This window comes from Squalius cephalus (genome assembly GCF_949319135.1).
Source record: "Squalius cephalus genome assembly, chromosome: 14".
NCBI classification, from domain to species: domain Eukaryota; kingdom Metazoa; phylum Chordata; class Actinopteri; order Cypriniformes; family Leuciscidae; genus Squalius; species Squalius cephalus.
Window position 1 is genome coordinate 28,239,618 of NC_137135.1, and position 20,646 is coordinate 28,260,263.

The window sequence follows — 20,646 nt, forward strand, 5'->3', positions numbered from 1 at the left end:
TGAAGCATGGAGGTGGAAACATCATTCTTTGGGGATGCTTTTCTGCAAAGGGGACAGGACGACTGCACCGTATTGAGGGGAGGATGGATGGGGCCATGTATCGCGAGATCTTGACCAACAACCTCCTTCCCTCAGTAAGAGCATTGAAGATGGGTCGTGGCTGGGTCTTCCAGCATGACAATGACCCGAAACACACATCCAGGGCAACTAAGGAGTGGCTCCGTAAGAAGCATCTCAAGGTCCTGGAGTGGCCTAGCCTGTCTCCAGACCTGAACCCAATAGAAAATCTTTGGAGGGAGCTGAAAGTCCGTATTGCCCAGGGACAGCCCTGAAACCTGAAGGATCTGGACTGGAGAAGGTCTGTATGGAGGAGTGGGCCAAAATCCCTGCTGCAGTGTGTGCAAACCTGGTCAAGAACTACAGGAAACATATGATCTCTGTAATTGCAAACAAAGGTTTCTGTACCAAATATTAAGTTCTGCTTTTCTGATATATCAAATACTTATGTCATGCAATAAAATGCTAATTAATTACTTAAAAATCATACAATGTGATTTTCTGGATTTTTGTTTTAGATTCCGTCACTGACAGTTGAAGAGGTACCTATGATAAAAATTACAGACTTCTACATGCTTTGTAAGTGGGAAAACCTGCTAAATCGACAGTGCATCAAATACTTGTTCTCCCCACTGTATATGAATTTGGCTGATGTTGGTAGGCCTACCATGGCAAAGTTTTGAATTGTTCTCTTATGAAAAATATCTTATGAAACTCTAGGGGAAACACTAGTGTCTTTTTCTCAACAGGAGACTTTAGCTTTGACCTCCATCTCTTTTTATTTGTGATTCTTATTTCATATGGGTCCTGTTTCTCACTATGGAATGGATGGGATGATTGGTCCATCCAGACTTTCACCTGTGGTGAGGACTAAAGCTAATGAAGTGAGGCGAGGCGCCCTTGCAGAGGTACATCGCTAATTTATTCTGTTCTAATTATCCCAGTTCTTTCTCAAGAAATCCTTCATGCAAATATGTAAAATAATGAGAAGAGTATGTGAGCTTTTCAAAAAAGTATTTTTAAAGAATTTGTATAGTTAACTTACTTAATTAAACAGTTGTAAAAGTTTGTCCTAATTATTTAACATGAGTTATATAAAACTTTTTAAGAGCAAAATGTGCAAAGAATAATAAATTGATAGATAAAATAAAAAAATGAAGGTGATACTGTATGTAAGTTACGTATATGCTTGTTTTAGAATTCTAATGAAAAAGATATACACTTTAAATTGAAGTAACTATAAACATCTAAAAAGGTCTGTAAAAGCACAAGAAAATGTAAGAAGAATGTGAAACTCTGAAACTCTTGCAATATAGAAAATTTATTTCTGTTTTTGACATTTTCTTCTGCTTTTTACATAATGATGGAGTCTTTGAAATTTTTACACACTCATAATCATTAATATCTCACAAAAAATATTTATCTTCTTGATCTGATTTGATAAAGTTTCAGCATAAGCTTACATACTGGTGAAAGGAAATATAATTCACAAGCATAAAATAAAAATCTGGAAGTATTCACTATGGAGCATCCCTGAATTGTTCTTGTCAAATCACTTGCCAGTGAAAACAACTGCGTAATTTTTCTCATCACAGATACATGTAAGCCAAAACATATGAGACAGTGATATATTGAGTAATGGAAATGTCTTGACTGCATGTTATGTCTGGCTAAATATGCACTTAACTCTGATTTACTTCTCTGGGGTAAATTAGTGCTATTCATTTTTACATACTGAAAGAGCATTTACTGTACATTAAGTGGCTGCTGATTCACTTGTTGACCCTCATTTTTTCAGTATAATCACAATGTACTGAACTGCCATATTATCACCATGGGTTCCATATTTTCGACCCTGTGTAAAAAAAATATTTTTATGATAAAATCTGCAGCTGAAACATACCAAAGCCAACATGTACAGTACATTTCAGACTGGTGTCAACTCAATAAAATAGTACACTATTTATATGCTACTGCAATTTACAGATAATACAGTATGTGCCTATTGTCTGTATCTGTCATTCAGCATATTTGGGCAAACGATAATTAATTTAACTCTTTGTCAATGGCTTTTAGTTCACCCAAACATGAAATTTCTCTCATTATTCACTCACCTTCTTGTTGGCTTCCCTTTATTTTTCATGCTGCTTTTTTCATTCAGTGAAAGTGGATGGGGACCAGAAACAGTCAAGCTTTATCTATTATGATATTGTTGGTGAAAATTATTATTTTTAAATTTTTTTTTTTTTTTTTTTGCACAAAGCTACCAAATGGCTTCAGAAGACTTGAACATTACTCATATGATGCTTTATTGTCATTTTGGGGCTTGATAGCTCCTCATTACCATTCAGTTATCTGGTATGGAAAATGTTCTACATCAGGAAGAAGGTCATACAGGTTTGGAATGACATAAGGTTGAATAAATGATGACAGAATTAAAGATTTTGGCTGAACTAATTCTTTAAAATGACAAATCACTTTGAATGAGAATATCCTTCAGTGAAACCTACAAAAGGGACATTGTTGAGGTTCAAAGACACTGTGCAAACACATGCTAGTGGTTTTGTTCTACAAAGATCAGTTTGCCATGTCATTAAAAAAGGGAAAAGCATCAGTTAATTAAATATTTTGGCCATTTTCCAGTTCTTGATCCAAGCACCAAAATAAAGTCTGGATTCAGAAGTAGCATTTGGCAGCTGTATCTCTATAAGAGAAACTGGACAGGGTTCAAATCCCCTGTGCTCTTTTCATCCGTCTCAAGAAGTTTCGCTTCTCCTGAAGCAATTCCTCGATGCGCTTATTCCGTGTTTTCTCACGCAGAAACACGCGCCCTCTCCTGGGGATGATGTTATTTGGAGGAAACTCGCTGTCCAACGGGATTACTCGATACGGCATATCAATAGCGTTGCTCTCGCTTGTCTCTTCCACGTTCTTCGGTCGTCTGCTCATCTTCTCTGTGCTGCATGCTGTTGTACTTGACTGTGGTGTGCTGGAAGTTGTAGATATAGAGGTTGTTGCCATTGGAGCAGGTTCTTCAGTGGTTGTTGGCACCTCTGCTATAGATGTCACTGGGATGCCAAGGACCATCTTGCCTGAGGTTGTTAATTCATTTTCATTCACACCATACTGTGTTGTTGACTGCAGTACTGCACTGTTGTCCCCATTTGGAGCACCACTACTCCCATCAAACTCTTCAAACTGGACGGTGGTGCTGGAAATGAGGGTGGCGTCACTCACATCACTGAAAATGATGGGGAAAACAGTGCTAACAGGTAATTTAGTGCCCGAGGTTGTTAATTCATTTTCATTCACACCATATTCTGTTGTTGACTGCAGTACCGAACCATTGTCCACATTTGGTGCACCACTGCTCCCATCAAACTCTTCAAACTGGATGGTGGTGCTGGGAATGAGGGTGGCGTCATTCCTATCACTGAAAATTATGGGGATAACAGTACTAGCAGGTAATCTGGTGCCTGAGGTTGTTAATTCACCATATTCTGCTGTTGACTGCAACACCACACCGTTGTCTACATTTGGTGCACCACTGCTCCCATTAAACTCTTCAAACTTGACGGTGGTGCTGGGAATTAGGGTGGCATCATTCACATCACTGAAAATGATGGGGATAACAGTACTAGCAGGTAATTCTGTGCTATTTACCATGTCATTTTCAGGTGCAGATGTGTTCTTAGTTGCTGTAGTAATGGCAAAAGATGTGCTCTGTTCTGGAAGGAAATCTGTAGTAGCGTGTTTAAAGACAGGAGTTGTAGTATACGGATAAATGGGCATTTTCGTGAATCCGTGAGTATCAGATGACGTTGCTAAGGCCGTATATAACCAAGGTGTGCTAACAGAAGTGCCACTTTTCCCATCTGTAGATGGCAGAAAGGCTGCTGTGGTGGACTCTGTGCGTGTGGGGCGTGTGGGACTTATGGTGGATCGTCCTTTAGAGGTTATTTCTGATTTGGATGGTGGCCTACTTTTGATCACAGTGATCTTTGTGGAATTGTCAACCTTGCAAGACTTGCAGCACATGCGCTGGAAGCCTGGAAGGGAACAATATTGCTGCAGCGCCTCCATGCGACAGAATGCAGAACGGTCACCGTGACAACGCAGTCCTGCAAAACAGGAGAGGGACATAAGACATATGTATGTACACTGAAATCATACTGTAGATTAAATACAAATAGGTTACATATAGAAGATATTAATGACTATATGTAAAGCTAAGCTAGATAAAACATGCCTTCTAAGCTTGTTCCTTGCTTTTGACAAGTGTGAGCAAGAAAAAAGCAGAAATGGGGAAATCTTCAGAGAAAAGCATGCTAAGGCAAAGGCAGAAAAGAAGTTATGAACTGACCATAAAGCAAATCTATGAAGATAGGGATGTACACTCCTGGGCAAAAAAATGGGCCAAGCCAAAAATGGCAAAATATTTAGAGGTCTTTTAATGGTCTTAACCATTTTAATCACAAATCACTGGCCATGAAATACTATAGATAACAGCACTTCCACAACTTGCAGACAGCTTTTTACAGGAGTCATTGTTCCACTTGAGGGTTTCAAACAGCTGTGAGAAGTTGAAAAATGCTTCCTAGTTTGTTTGAGTTTAATGTGAGACCAAATATTCACTATAGGGTTCAAATCTGGACTCTGACCAGGCCAAAACATGAGCCTGATGGACTTGTTCTCAAGCCACTTCTTGCTGTCTTTGAAATAATTTGTGGTTAAGACAATTAAAAGCTTAGTGTTTCGCCATTTTGGGCTTGGCCCCTTTTTTTGTGCCCAGGAGTGAAGCTAAGCAGATAAAATGTCTTCTAAGCTTGTTTCGTGCTTTTGACAAATGTGTTTGAGCAAGAAATAAGCAGAAATGGGGAAATCTTGAGAGAATCACAAGTTAAAGCAAATGCAGGAAAGAAGTTATGGACTGACCATTAAGCAAATCTGTGAAGATAGGGATGTAGATGCATACTAGAGGACTAAACATGTTAGGATGAATGATTAGTTAACAAGCAGTTTTTCTTCCCTTGTGAATGTGATTATTTATGGACTATAAATGTGGTTGTTAATCCTTCTGAAAACGGATTAGATTTATTTATATATCCCTTGGATAAAATATTTTGCAAGATCCTCTGAAAATTGGTGGTCGTCAGTGATTTTCAACTGATATCTACAGAGTCAATATGATGCAGATATATACGCAATTCAACTTAATGACATCTAAGGTGCAAAACAAAATGTTTTCAGGGTAAAATTGAGCAAAATTGTGTATTGTGCAATTACGTCACAAAAATAAGTGTTATTGCCTTACCCAATGTACCATGGCAAGCCTACAATTATGATTTATATTTGCAGCACAACTGACATTAAAAAAAAGCAAATTAACCCCACAAATTTACATCCAACCACAAATAGCGATCGAGAATCCAATGTTCTGTAGTGTACCTTTAAAGTAAAAGGGAAAAAATGCCACTTTCAGAGAAATAGACAGAAAGGACAGGGAAAAGCCAGAAGAGAAGATTTCTGTTTTTATAACACTTTTTTTTTTTTATTCCTACTTTTGCAGTTGATCATGACAGAAACTGAAACAATGAAATGCACTCCCACCCCCCTTTAAACATACAGATAGAGTTATCTTCTTCAGAAAAATAAATCAACTGTATTGAAAGGTACAATGTCACAGTAACTTTGGTTAAACACTTGATTACTTTGAGAACAATTAATCCATTGGTAATTCAGATGAACAGGTAAATAAATAAATAAATAGGTCATTAGTTAAATAAAATACAGGATTTCCATGATGATGTAAAAACTGGCATGGCACATACAAGTGTCATATATTAAACATTTACAAAACATTAATAAAGTTTCCCTGATAAATCAAAGTGCATATAGACGCAGTGCACGTAAGTCCATCTGAATGTTCCCCAGACATTTCCCCCACAACAGCCAGCCAAGACGCAGTTAGGCCAGTGAAGTAACATGACAGTTACTCATAGTATATATAATATTAGCATTTTTTTCTTATAAGTAAGGAGATAACAGTCATAAATGTTATTATAAATACAGTAAACACCTATGTTTATTTACAGTATCTCACTGCAAGGTCTGGCTTTTCCTAGTGTTTTCTTCACGGCTTTGAGCATGAAAATTCGGATAGCTCGCTACATAGTCACAACAGAAATGTGTTTCACGATACAATGACACGTCTGAAGTGATAAAGAGATGCTGAGTGTAGGTTTCCATTAAAACGTTCTCCATATCCAATGGGTTAGCCACTGTTTTCGGATGTGTGTGACGATTGGTTGATCAGTTGATTCTATTTCAGGTTTTGTATGAAGCTGCCTCTGGTTTCTGTGCGCTAAGCCATCACTTTCACAGATAAATGCCGATACATTCAATTGTAGTGTAAGGCATTGTTCTTACGCTCTATGTCTCCCCTTTCCCGCCCCCGAAAAGAATGAGCTCAGATGTGGATGAAAGTTCATGAGGTATATTTATGTGTCGTTTGTCTTTTGTATGGCCACTGGTTAAAACACATGCTGGCAGACGTACGCGCGCACACACTCGTGTCGTAAACACTCGCACACACGAAGGCATGATGAAAACACACGCCGCTCTCATCACCACATGGAGATATTTAATGCGCATGAACCCCTCTAGTTCAGGATGAATCTGTTTAAATGAAACCACTTCTCTCTGAAAAACAACCAAAAAAAAAAAAAAAAAAAAAACGAAGAGGCAACTGGCTGAGCGAGTCCTGCATAATATAGGTCTTCCCATTTCCCCGAAACACTTAACTTCTGTTATTAAATAGCAATAGTTCTGTATTTATGTAAAATCAATAAAAAAATACACGTAACAGTCAAGAATTAAAGCGATCAATAGCAGTCAAAATGTTAGGCTAATAAGCTACAGCTTATTCATGGTAAAACAAATTATTAATATTTCATATTATTGGTACCCATATAGATTTATATATAAATACAAATATATTTATATGTTTGTTTAAAGTCTGCAAGCACAAATAAGCTGCATTTATTGAATTTGTTAACAGTCAAAGAGAGGATGGAGGATGAGGTGGTTATGGCATTCAAACGTGTGTAGTAAAGCGACCCTGTTTAGCAAGTTCCACCTCATGTTCACCATCAGCCACCAACACGTATATTGGCGGTTCAACAGTACATCCCATGTTAACATCGTAACTTGTTTGAGTGTTTGTTTTTGTTCCATCGGTTTTTCGAGAATGAACTAGGATGTGGAATGAGCACTTAGCAAAGATTTCCTCATTGTGACAAGTTCACATTCACAATAAAGCTTTATTTTTTTTTTCATTTTTTTTTTGTCTTTTGTTTTCCTTTTTTTAATCTTTTAGCCACTTTTCATGTTTATTTTTTTCCCCTTCACACCTGCAGCTCAGGCGGGGCCTCTGTAAAACAGCGTCCGCCTCGAGAGCGTGAGCCATATAGAAACAGCTTGCAGAGGGCAGTGAATTCAAACAAACGCGTCGCCCCTGCGGAAACCTCAGCGCAATCATTAGCTCCGCAAGCTGCCCGTCCAACCACAAAGCCCCTCCTTTATCAAACATCCCCCAAATTTTTTACATGTTTTGTTTTGTCAACAATTTCTTACTGGCCAGCGTTCACAACACAGAGCTCCACAAAGGAGAGAGAGATAGAGCGAGAGACAGAGAGAGAGAGAAACAGAGAAACCTCCCCCTATCGGAAACGCCCCGTAAAAGAGGACCACCACCCAGGAAAAAGAGAAGCGTGCAAGCCTCGGAAGAGGGAGGCAGTCAGGGGAGTTTGCCTTGTAAAGCCAGGCAGAGTGACAGAGGGAAGGTCCAGCTCAGAGAGGTGAGACAGCGCAGCGCGACAACGTGGCTGGTGAGAGACGCTTTACTTGACATCCTCTGCACAGGGTATTTGGGGTCGTGACGCGACAACCACTGTATCAGGAAGTTGCCGTGCTTGTTGAAGTCGGAAGTGCTCCCTGTTGCAAGTGGGAAGAGGAGGAGTGGGATCGGGAAGGAGAAAGCCCGGGAGACGGTGAGAGAGAAAGCAAGAGAAAACTCATCAGCTATATTAGAGCATTTGTTAATGTCATGAATTAGTCTGTTATTTCTGCACAAAACCAGTACAGAAAATACAACTTTTATTAATAACATTAATAAGCAAGCATTCACTTTTATTAATAACATTAATAAGCAAGCATTAACTTTTATTAATAACATTAATAAGCAATATTAATAGGCTAGCACTCGGAAGATGACATAAGGATAAAAACTGATAAATGAAGATGTTTCGTCACAACCAAACTGTGACCAATGATATGCAATGCTATTATTTTGAATGTGTAATATTTTACCAGCTTTTCTTTTTTTGTTTTATGTAACTCAATTATGCATAATTTTTTAGCTTAAAACATGTGATAACATGTTACAATAAGGTTTACATTTGTTAACAATAGTTGATGCATTAGGTATAATTAACTAAAAATGAATCATTTTTACAGGATTTAATAATCTAGGTTTATGTTAGCAATTTAGAAATACACTACTGTTCATTGTTTGGGTCAGTAAGATTTTTGATCATAAGTGATGATAAAAAACATTTAGAATGTTACAAATATTTATATTCACCAAAAAATCCTACAAAAATTGTATCATGGTTTCCACCAAAATATTAAGTAGCACAACAATGATAATTAATAAGAAATGCTTCTTAAGCACCAAATCAGCATATTAGAATGATTTGTGAAGGATCATGTGACACTGAAGACTGGAGTAATGATGCTGAAAATTCAGCTTTGCCCTCACAGGAATAAATTACATTTTAAAATATATTCAAATAGAAAATATTTTAAATAGTAATAATTTTTTGTTTTTACTGTATGTTTTTTATTAATGCAGCCTTGGTGAGCATACAGTAAGAAGAACCTTCATAAAGTCAAAAACATAAAAAAAAGAAAAGAAAAAGATCTTACTGATTCCAAACTTTTGAACAGCAGTATATAATAATACATGTTATAAAAATATCATTGTTATGTCATGTTAGATCATGTAAATAACCTTATTGTAAAATGTAACCAGTTATATACACCCACAACTTGAATATGTGGCATGCATTTTCAAGTTGTAAGGATTACTTTTAATCCCTCCCACCAACCATCTGGATTCAACCTGGTGTGTTACACCCACTTTTAACAATTCAGTCAATTCCCAAAGTATATTAAGTCCAGTCCTACATGTTTTTCAACTCTAATATCTTGTTTCAGTACATCAATTTACAATTACTTGTGAATTATGAATGTACTGATCTGTTTGGGTTGTTATTTCAAAAAGTGTAATCACAAAATTGAATACGCACTTGGGCAGGGATCCACTCTGCAGGGTCTTAATGCAGCTGGCTTGGAGTCCAGACAGAGCCCAATGGTGTTGTCACGGGTGTGGCAAAGCACCTGCCTCTCCTGCGTGCCATTACCACACGTCACTGAGCACTACAACAGCACGCACACAAACAGAATGTCAAACTAATCCAGTGCTTAGATCTATACTGATAAAAAAACAAAACAAAGCATGTTCATGTCTGTACCTGTGACCAGGGGCCAAGCCTCCACTCAGCAGGGCACAGGTTGCGATTGCAGTCTCTGCGGGATTCTGGGCGCTCGTCGCTGCAGTAACGACTGCGGATGGATTTGTACTTGTCATCGCCCAGAGGTTGGACGCAGCGTACAGAGCGTGTCTGAGTGCCCGTCTTCCCACAAGACTTACTGCATTCACCCCACTCTCCAGCCACCCAGCTAAATACATCAAATCAAGCACACAGTCACAGTTTATTCAGAAAAACATGGTGCAAAATTGTCATGTGTGATGCAAGATACAACAGTATTACAATGACATCTACTGGACATAGACTATAGTTGCAGAAAACTAGACCACAACATGTGTCAATATGTGTAGTGCAAGGGAATGCTGGTTATAAAAGTAATGTGTTAGTTCTTGTGGTTTAAGAGGATAAGGACTTAAAGGTGCCAACTGTGATGATAACAGCAGTTAGAATAATAGCAATAACAAGTAAAGATAAAATAATACTTTTTTACTTCAGAAACATATTCTGATTAAGCAACTTGTGTCACTCCCAAAAATGAAAATGTGAATAAAAAATAATAATAACTAGAATATCCTTGTAACTCATATACTGTAACAAATGTTTATTGTATGACTTTTAAAATGGGAGATGTGACCTTGTTGTTTGATGACTAAATGTGTCTATTGTATACCCTGAGGAAGGCTCTTAAGCCGTATTTTTTAGTTACTATTAAAGTTCCCCTTTCCACAAGTGTTGCTGGATTCCCTTTTGAACTCAAATAACAATACACATCTCTGATTTGGAAATGAAAGCTATTTTGGTGCACAAACTCACATAGGCTGAGCACACTCTCTCAGGTAACAGTCTCTAAATAGGGGTGGAGGCGACTTGATTTTCTCACAGAATTTGCGATGGACCATCCTCATCTCTGTGTTTTTGCGGCAGCCATAACGCGTCACTTGAATGCCTGTCCATAAGAATGAAGTCAATGAAACATTCATGAACATGAAAAGAGAAATTCAAAATAAAATGATTAAAATAATGTATGCTAACATTCTATTGGACTAAATATTATTTTAATTGTGGGTCAGGTTACATTTTCTGGAAAAACAATAAAAAAATAAAAAGGAAGTGAATCAAATACTCATGAACATTAAAAGAAAAATACAAAAAAACCCTAATGTAAGCTTACATTCTACAGGACCAAATATTGTCAAAATTGTTCTTATAGAAAATTTTGTAAATAAATAACAGGACAACATGAATAGAGTGTTCACTCTGAAACTCTAACCCCAGAATTAGCATTTTAGCACTTCTGGTTCCATTGTCTAGAAGTCAATATGTTTTTAAATGTTATTTTGGGAGTTAAATGCCTGAAGAAAAGGTCTGCGGATAACAGAAGCTCAAGACAGTTTAGCTTTTTTTCTATGCCATAAAATACATCAGTAATACCCCCTTGTGACTTTTTTTAAGCTTTTACTTTTACTTGTCTTGAAAAACACGGTTGCTAACTAGTGGCTAAATGAGACTACAGAGGTTGTCAGGGGAATTAAACATCATCATGCTGAACAGGTAAACTCATCTACTCACTAGTCCGCTTTCACAGCATCATTGTGTTTATAATCACGCTCTTGCAACTATTAGAGACAATATTTTTTAAATAAAGAATGAAGGAGTAACTTATTGATGGTGATGTTGAAGTTGTGTGAGCGTGGTGTAGTTTGTTTATAGCCTTCGTTAAGCTATTTACTTTTTTGTGATTGTACAGACCCTTTCCAAAAAATTTGAATATCATGGAAAAGTTTATTTATTTCTATAATTCCATTCAAAACGTTAACGTTATAGATTCAGTTTCATTCTAATTTTTTGAAATCCTGTTTTCGTGGGTTTTATGAGCTGGAAGCCCAAATTATGTACAAATAAACAACTAAATACTTGAAATCGTTTAAGTTGTGGGCCCTGAATCTATAATCTATGGAAGTTTAACGTTTTGAATGGAATTATGGAAATAAATAAACTTTTCCATGATATTCAAATTTTTTGGAAAGGGTCTGTATTTAGGCTTTAAAAATCATTTGTTCATTTCTTCAAATGTTCATGTGTGAAGATTTTCATAGTGAGCAAAACGTGTAAGAACTTTTGTTGGTCACAGAACTTATTTTATGCAATAATCCAAAAGCCAATGGAAAAATCCTATTGGGTTTTTGTCGAGGGATCCAGGGTGATGCTAACTTCCGGGTTGGCCAACAAAAATACATCATCACAGCATATCTCTATAGACTTTCAGCTCTGCCTCCTGTTAGTTACTTTTGCAAGCTTGATAATATGGTGGACAGCAACAGCTGCTAAGGTAGGATTGGTTTTAAGGAGGGACTTAGCAAAGGGTCAGTTATAGTAGAAACTTATTAGAGATGTAGGGGAAACTCATCTGCCTGTATCTACATAAAAGTGAACTACCTTCTCCACAGGTCTTGGAACAAGGTGCCCATCTCTTCATCACCCAGGAATATGGCACTCCATAATCAGGGACCATGTTATTCTCATTGGCAATGTCATTCGGTCTGTCATTGTCAGTGATGTATTTGATTGACACCTTCACTTTGGTCGATCCATGCATTCGGATCTAGAGCACAAATAAAGACAATCAGTTAAAACAAGTTAAAAGAGTGTGTGTCCATTCATGTGTGTGTGAATTCCCATGAGAGATTACCATGACAACCACATCGTTTTTTAAGGGGCCATTAGTTTGAATGGTGTCCTTGTTGTTTTTATTCTCATACTCCCATTCCAGACCTTTTTCAATAACTGAGCGCGTCTCTGGGTAGTCTCCATGTGCGTTGAGAAAGAAATCACTTGACGCTTTATTCCTGACAGCTATTCAGCGAAAAAAATCAAGAGAAAGCAACAATTAAGCAAAAATAGTGACCACTTCAGTGCTTACTGTATGAGAAACTACAGGGAGAGATCAGGCTTTACCTAAAATGTGAGTAGTCCCATTAAGTTCCTGGATGAAGAGATGTCTCGCTCCTCTGGGAACTTCAAGCACCTTAATGACACCTAAACGAAACGTTTTCAAATCAATATTACTGCCACTATTACTATCCAACAATACTCTAATACACATACAAAAGTGCTGAAATGAAAGTGAACCAAAAAAAAAAAAAAGGTGCAAAATGGTTTTATTTAGACTGAACTATTTTTATTTCTCTTTTCAGTATTAAATGAAGTTTGAAACCAACATTTGTTTCTTGGATTTTTTCCACTAAGCTTGCAATTTTTTCTAAGCTGAACCCCTTAGATGTAAAATATTTTCTTGAAGTACTCTAAAATTTTAATGACACATTTGCATGATCACGATTCTCTGATGTTAGTTAATGGTCACATGACATACTTTCATTACTGAAAGTAAACAGACAAAATATCTTCTTTTTTTTTATGTTTTTAATTTTGACAATTATTAATATATAGTGTTGCAAGGAATTATATTGTGATTATTTATATATTTTTAACTGATATGAGATTTAATTTCATATGGAAATGTCTTATATTGCTACTGCTGAGGTATCCAGGAGCAAAGAATCTACTGCTAATGGAAATAGTTACTTTTAAGGTTGTTCAAACTTGGGTTTACTCTTTACCAGAACCAACAAACAAAAGTTAAAATACAAATATTTATGTCTTAAAGGGACCTATTATATTCTTTTTCAAAGTTTTGATTTTGTTTTTGGGGTCTACTAGAATAGGTTTTCATGCTTGAATGTTAAACATTTTTTTTTACAAATCTTTCTATAAAGCCCCTCCTATCGAAAAGCTCAATGTGCTCTGATTGGTCGGCTGGACTACTGTGTTGTAATTGGTCAATCTCTTCTGGTGTGTTTCAGAAATGTCACGTCCCTTATCATAACCGCGAGGACTATGTTTTGGTCGAGAATTATTTAAATGAGGAGTATTGTGACGTGTTCATTCCCGTAAGAAAACTCAAGACTACAATCGAGGCGTTTCAGGGAGTTCAGAAACAGTGTTTACTTATATAGAGAATATAGACTTTGTGCTTTGTTACATTTAATTAATTATTAGCTTTCCATCAACTCACAAACCCGCTGCATTTCACTCACAAACCCCCAGGGGTTAGAGAAACCTGTGTTTGGGAAACCCTGCGATATAGTATTGCATTTTGTAAATTTCTCTTGAATGTAAGATTTAAAAAATAATGTAAAAATGCTTACCTCATCTAATCAAAGGTATCCAAGACCATTTTATGGTATGAGACACAAACTCAGTGAATTAATCTGTGTTCAGTCATAATTGACATGACAGTAATAAAAGGCTCATAAACCCCCAGGGGTTTAAGTACCCTGCATTTGGGAAACACTGCATTATGGTATTGCGAAGAATTTGGCCAAAAAGTATCTTGGGAGGCAGCATAATTATGTCTACATTTGGAAGAGCCATTGTATCTGGACTATAAGCCTGTGATGCCTTAAACTGTGGCCTCCGCAAGGTTTTGGGACCGAGCTTATATGTGTGCTGAGGAGACGTACCTTTCTTCTCTACAAAGGTGAAGTTAAATTTGTGAGTCTTGCACTTGGTTCCGTCTCCCCCGCAGACGCCGCACTTATCTTCCTGCAGAGCTGATCCAACCACACTATCACAGCCCACTTTCTGAAGGGAGAGAGACACCATAAGCAAAAGGGAACTAAGCACACACATTTACGAGAGGTACACACAGTTATTTACCTGACAGTCTCCGTACACACACACACTGTAGGGATCTTTGTAAGAGCATTGTGTTCCATCTTCCACCTGAGTCTGCATGTTGACTACAGCTCGCGTCTCTTTGGATTGACAGTACAATTTGCAGCGTTGCTTAGCTAAGGAAAACAAGACAAGAGAGATCCTTGAGAGATGGATTGAGATACAACAAAAAAGATCAAGTGCATATTAACAAGGATTGAGAAGAGCTTGAATTCTTAAAAGGAAAACAGCTTCCATGTTTAGAAAAAAATTGCAATAAATTAAATCACATTAAATACCAGTTACAAAATATAAAAAATCCTTAGAAAATCTTTTCCACAACTAGTACATCTTGGTCCAACAGAGGATAGTCTTAGATAATGGTTTATACAAAAAGAAAAAGAAAAAACCTTGATTAAATGTGAATGGTCTCCAGGTAGTCTTTACGTGGTCTATAAATGCATTGTACATTATATCATCCCAGACGGATTCCCAGCATCAGTGTGTACAATCCCAAAACTTGACACTTCTGTTCCAGCTCAATTTCCCATAAAGACCAAAAGTTATCCATGAACAATGTGATGACTGTTGGATATCCTAGCAATTTAAAAGCATTTACTTGCACTTTGTGTGAAAAAAAGTATATTTTTCTGATCAAAAAGCAAGACAATTCAACAAATCAAGGCCAAAAGAGTACAATTCTCATGAGTGCAAGATGTAAAAAACATCATGTAAAAAATGATTACCTCATCTTTTTAAAGGTATCCAAGCACATTTTACGGTATGAGACATAAACCACAAACATTCTTGTGTGAATTATTCTGCGTTCAGTCATAATTGACCGGACAGTAATAAAAGGCTCAAAAAGTCCCTCTTTACATGAGCATTACTTTGGATGTACTTGTGTTGATCATAAAACTAAGGCAGATCTCCATAGCCCTAATGACTCAGGAGGGATTTCATATTTTCAGTAATGTCATGAACGGTGTAGAAGTACACATGGAAAAAAGAGAGGGGTTTGAATGAAATCATATTTTCATGTGTGCCCACTGTGTAAGTGAGAGCAGCTGTGTGGAGAGATGGATTACATCAGCCTTGTTGACAAACGGATCTTGACTGTGTAGGACAGGAGTGAGGAACTATTTGAATAAAATTTACAATTTAAAGGATTTAAGATATTAAAATTAAATTACATTATATAAAAAATACATTTTTTTTTTATTTTTTTTATTCCAGCAAAACATAGTGTTCATTTTTTTTTCTATTTGGCCTTCGCTTATCGTTCAGAAATACACTTTCAGAAAAAAACAGCTTGACACTAGGCCTCAAAAATACCTCACCCATCCATAAAGGGTTAGTATTAGTACATTCAAATGATATATTTAGTACCTTAAGGTTTCAAGGTGGGTATTGAGGCTTAGTTGTCTAAATACATTTTTGGTGAATTGTACTGTTTTAGGGTACTCTTTTATTTAAATTTTCTTTCAGTAGAGTGGCTGTTTGATGTAGTATTTGTGGCCAATGCTGTCTAGTTGTTTTGTAGCTCAGTATCTGTTGTCAACTCAGTCTGTGAAATCCGCCATATTACTTACAGTCAGGGTGTTCATAAGGCAGCCAGTGGTGCCAGGTGTTCTGGTACTCAAACTTGTTGTCCATCATGCTACATTGCTCGGCTCTGTAGTCATGGTACAGGTCATTACACTCATCTGTATTACACATCTGGAACTGAAAGCTTGGGCCGGCGCAAGAACGTCCACCATTAACTGGACTGGAGGAGGTTAAAGGAATTGGAAAAAATAATTAGTTATATGTTAGATAGATAGATAGATAGATAGATAGATAGATAGATAGATAGATACACACTATGGATTGTCACAAGCTCGGGTGCGAAACTGTAGTCCTCTTCCACAAGAGCGAGAGCAGGCGCCAAACTCACTCCATATCCCCCAGCCTCCATCCTTTTTTATGATGTCTGGAGTCAAACTCATACAGTGGCCTTTAAAACAGTGCTGAGAGAGGAAGAGAACAAAGAAAACACATAAACACAGAGGAAGCGAGTGAGTCTAATGCATCAGGACATATCTGCATTAAAGGCTGAGTGGCGGTACCTTCCCTCCTCCGCATGTGGTACCATCGATGGGCGGTCCTTTTTTGGTCTTGCAAAAGAAGGGGTTGTCTGGGTGAGCGCACCAAAGCTGCTTACAGGGGTCAAAGGAGCGATACTGAGAAATAGAGGAACAGAGAGAAGAAAATTAATTCTCAACCTCTCACACACACTCTGAATGAGAGAAATTTTACAACAAGACGCAGCTGGTCAGATAGTCACAAGGCTAGGATCAATCTGAAGGATGTCAGATTGGGTAAATATAGTAAACTGGGCTTTCCAAAGACGAGATGAGTAAATATCCAATAATCAAAAAAAGATCCATTAAAGTGTGTCTCTATAATAAAAAAAATTGTAATATATATACGTACATATTGTTCAGATAACCTGTTTGTTTTTATGAATTGTGAATTGTTTTTCTTTTAAACGTGTTACACAAATGTGTTACACTTTATTTCTACAATATATACATTGTATTTTATTCTATAATATAATATAATATAATATAATATAATATAATATAATATAATATAATATAATATAAATAATATAATATAATATAATAGCGATGTCATGTCACAATTATTTAGGCAAGATGAAACAGTATGATACATTTTCAATAATGGGCAGGTTACATTTATGTAACAAAGCAATCTCATGCAGGCAAAACAAAACAATGAAGAACAACTGTTTTAGTTATGATACAGCTTCTGACCAAGAGCACAGTTAGACAACAGAATGCTAGGCAGTGATGTGATATGGCCTCAAATGCTAAGCAAAATCTCTCTTTTTTCCCCTCCCTTGGAGAAGTGTAGTAGACAGGACCAGAATCTCTGGCTGTGGTACTAATGATGACACTCCATTTAGCAGGATCCTAAACCCAACAAGCGTTTCAAACACATCAAGACACTAAGTGCAAAATAATGGCTCGCAGTTTTCAGCAGTAGCCAGCTGGCTGCTTGTGTTATCTCAGTTTGAAGATTGTTTAGAGTTTGCCAAGCTAACTAGCGAAAACATTGCTGCACCTGAAGAGATTTTTAGATGTTTCAGGGAACTGTATTGTGGTTAAACTTGCTCCATTCAGCAATCTATTCATGGATATCTTTTCTGATGAATGTACTGTAGAAAACTCACTGACAAGTCACCAGATTGCAATGACCTGGTTAACTTATCATTAAACGGATGTTCAAAAAAAGTTTGAGCTCCGTTGAGAGAATCTGTAGCATGATTTCAATTACCACAGCAAATGGTTTTGTCCCTCAGAAATTGTGTTCAAATTAGTGTTTTTACAACTGAAGTCTAGGGCAAGGCATTCCAGAGAGTTTATAAGCAGAAATGTGTCACTCGTGTTTTTGCTGAAGCACTAATATAAAATTTTAATGTGTAAATTTGTCTAAATCACCCTTTTAGCAGTGAGGCAACTGTTCTGGGTGGATGACCTCCAGTTATGCATTATACTACAAGTCAAACATATTTAAATGATTACATTTGTATTAAACTCAAGCATTCCTTTAACTTCACATCACACAGACTGTTAAAAAAACGGTGCCAATAAATTCCAAAATAAGGAAAAGACGACTGTGGGTTTAGTATCCCGCTGTGTACATGACTGCAAAATGACAATGAGTTCAACACCAACCAATAACATGTAATGATTAACAATAAGACCATCTAAATTGAACCAAGTTCAAACGAAAGAGGCCACATTGCGACTGAGGAGAACACCTTACCTGGGCTCCTGACGGCCCCACCTTTTGCAGCTAAGGGAATGGTTTAACAAGACAGTGAAGTACAGTCCAAGCAGTGCTGTTCAGCTGGAATTTCATTTTTCTGAGCAGAAATGATTCTTGAAATCATTTTTATCCAGTTTTGTGAAAGCAACATCAAGTGATTTCAAACTCATGCCATCTGGTTTTGATTATCTGATAATTTTTTATTCATATAATATTTGTTTCCTCAAAAAAGAATTGCAAACAATATAATTAGCCTCACATTTTCTCTCAGATAGATGTTTGACATCATTTTGAAATTTGGTGTTTATAAAATGTGTTTTGTTTTGAATCTGGATTTTTTTCTCTATAAAATAAAACCAGCTGATGTGCTATGAAAGATTTTAAAACCTGGTCCTTCTTGTTCCCTAAAAGATTTGTTCACCCAATAATAAAATAAGTTTAAAATAATAATTTTCTCACCCTTGTGTAAACCCATATAACATTTTCCCAGCTTTTTCCCTTCAGCATGTACAGACATCAAAACTCAGTCACTTAACACAACATACTGTGGTACATTCATAATGCATTATTAGCATGTATAACACATAATACTGGGTCACGGCGATCTATGGTGAACCCAATGACCACAAATGGTGATTGTTATGGCAAGCTGATGGTCAATTATACATGCTCGTAGTGATTTTACAATCTCATAAAAAATAATGCATTATTTGAATGAAAAGGCCGGTGAGGGAGTTCATTCAAGACTCACCGCTGTGCACATCATATATCCGGCCCCGAAGTCAAAGCGACACTGTTGGTCCATAGTGTAATGCAGCCCGGGCAGCTGTGGAAGCTCCTCCCACGTGTGCTCGTACGGGTCATCACGGAGACAATCATATGAACTACACAGGCAGAATGGGGTAGTATATAATCCACAGTTGTACTAGTAGAGTTTTGGTTGATTGGGTGTGTATGTACATCTAGTACTCACTGCAGGTAGCGGCCCAGTTCCTGTTGACTGCAGCGGGACCAGAGGAACCGGTGGAAAGCGGCCTGCACCAGTGGGGCCATTATGCTCCCCATTTGCACCTCATCTCCACAACGGTTCCCCTGCCCATCATGCTCCATTCCCAACCTATAACACACACATACAGTACATATATTGTATATACAAACAATTAACATTTTTTGAGGACAATTTATTTTGGCATTTTTAGATTTTAATAATGTTACGAACAGACTTTAGTCAGGGAAGATACCATATTTATGGAATTGCATAAATAAGTTCTTGAAATAAAAATTTTTTTTAATGAATTGGTTGAGTGAAGGAATCAACAAGTCAGTTTTATAGGCTTTGCTTTGTTCCTGAATGAATTTGTTTTTTTGAACAAATCGTTTGAGCAAATAACTCAATGACTCACTCATAAGACAGTGGCTGAATCTGAAATTGTATACTCTCTGAGTAGGTACTTTCTTTGGATAAGTAATTACTTCACGAGTGTTAAAAAAATATGTTCTGTATAGTATGAATGTAATTTGGACGTCCTACATCCGTCATGTTGTCATTGTTTGAACGAATAGGTTGAGCAAATGATTCAATGACTCACTCATAAAGACAGTGGCTGCATCTGAAATTGTATACTTAGTAAGTACTTTCTTTGAATAAGTAATTACTTCACAACTGTTAAAAAGTATGTTCTGTATAGTATGAATGTAATTTGGACGTCCTGTATCCGTCATGTTGTCATTGTCATGTGACCAACCAGCATCAGTTGCATCACTTCACTGCCATTCACAAATACTCTCCCATGGCCTCGTGGGACAGTAAAATGAACATCGGATGCACATTTCAGAATCACGGAGTACGTAGTAAGTAATCCGGGTACTTTTTCGCCAACTGTATGAAAACTGAATTTGGATATACTAATCTTTTCACCTACAATATAGTTGGGAAGTATGCAGTTTCGGATGAAGCCAGTCACTTGTTTAATTTCTAAATTAATCAGTGTTTTAAACTAATCGGTAGTGAACAATCCAATTATTTGCTGTTTCACTTACAGACAGTCAGACCGTTCATAACTTTTTAAAATCAGTTAGATAAAAATGTAGATTGGCCTAATCTGATACCAAAAAGTAAGACTGATTACCCCTTGACTAACTGTTAGTGGGTCATACTAACTAGATCTTAAGACACTGTCTTAACATAATGGCTATGTTTATGCAACTGGCCCCAGAACTACATTTTGTATAAATTAAAATATATGATAATATGTATGCTTTTGACATACTGATATTAGGTAAGCAGGGGTGCAGCAGGTACTCACACATGGCCGGTTTCATGTGCCACCACAAAAGCCGACGAGAAACCATCCTCATGGTTGAGAGTGCAGCTCCGTACGGGATGACACATGCCTGTGACAGGAGCGTAACCTAGCAACACATA

The 20,646-nt window shown here is 37.0% G+C and overlaps 1 protein-coding gene across 4 annotated transcripts in view; it reads right to left on the minus strand.

Moving 5' to 3' along the window:
- Positions 1–2,371: 2,371 nt before the first annotated feature.
- LOC307170931 (A disintegrin and metalloproteinase with thrombospondin motifs 2) overlaps positions 2,372–20,646 on the minus strand; it is a 187,224-nt gene continuing 168,949 nt past the window's right edge. Inside the window, exons 7-23 of one of the 4 annotated variants that reach the window (XM_079892246.1) lie at positions 20,528–20,633; positions 19,195–19,338; positions 18,973–19,105; positions 18,219–18,248; positions 16,493–16,606; positions 16,248–16,393; positions 15,977–16,152; positions 14,388–14,521; positions 14,192–14,312; positions 12,627–12,707; positions 12,361–12,524; positions 12,108–12,273; positions 10,485–10,617; positions 9,654–9,861; positions 9,429–9,558; positions 7,963–8,052; positions 2,372–4,178 (exon numbers count right to left, since the gene is read on the minus strand). In XM_079892246.1, the coding sequence (XP_079748372.1) occupies positions 2,785–4,178; positions 7,963–8,052; positions 9,429–9,558; positions 9,654–9,861; positions 10,485–10,617; positions 12,108–12,273; positions 12,361–12,524; positions 12,627–12,707; positions 14,192–14,312; positions 14,388–14,521; positions 15,977–16,152; positions 16,248–16,393; positions 16,493–16,606; positions 18,219–18,248; positions 18,973–19,105; positions 19,195–19,338; positions 20,528–20,633 (3,470 nt within the window). In that variant the 3' untranslated portion in view covers positions 2,372–2,784. The remainder of the gene's footprint in view (positions 4,179–7,962; positions 8,053–9,428; positions 9,559–9,653; positions 9,862–10,484; positions 10,618–12,107; positions 12,274–12,360; positions 12,525–12,626; positions 12,708–14,191; positions 14,313–14,387; positions 14,522–15,976; positions 16,153–16,247; positions 16,394–16,492; positions 16,607–18,218; positions 18,249–18,972; positions 19,106–19,194; positions 19,339–20,527; positions 20,634–20,646) is intronic. The other 3 variants (XM_079892247.1, XM_079892248.1, XM_079892249.1) reach the window with 3 other exon arrangements.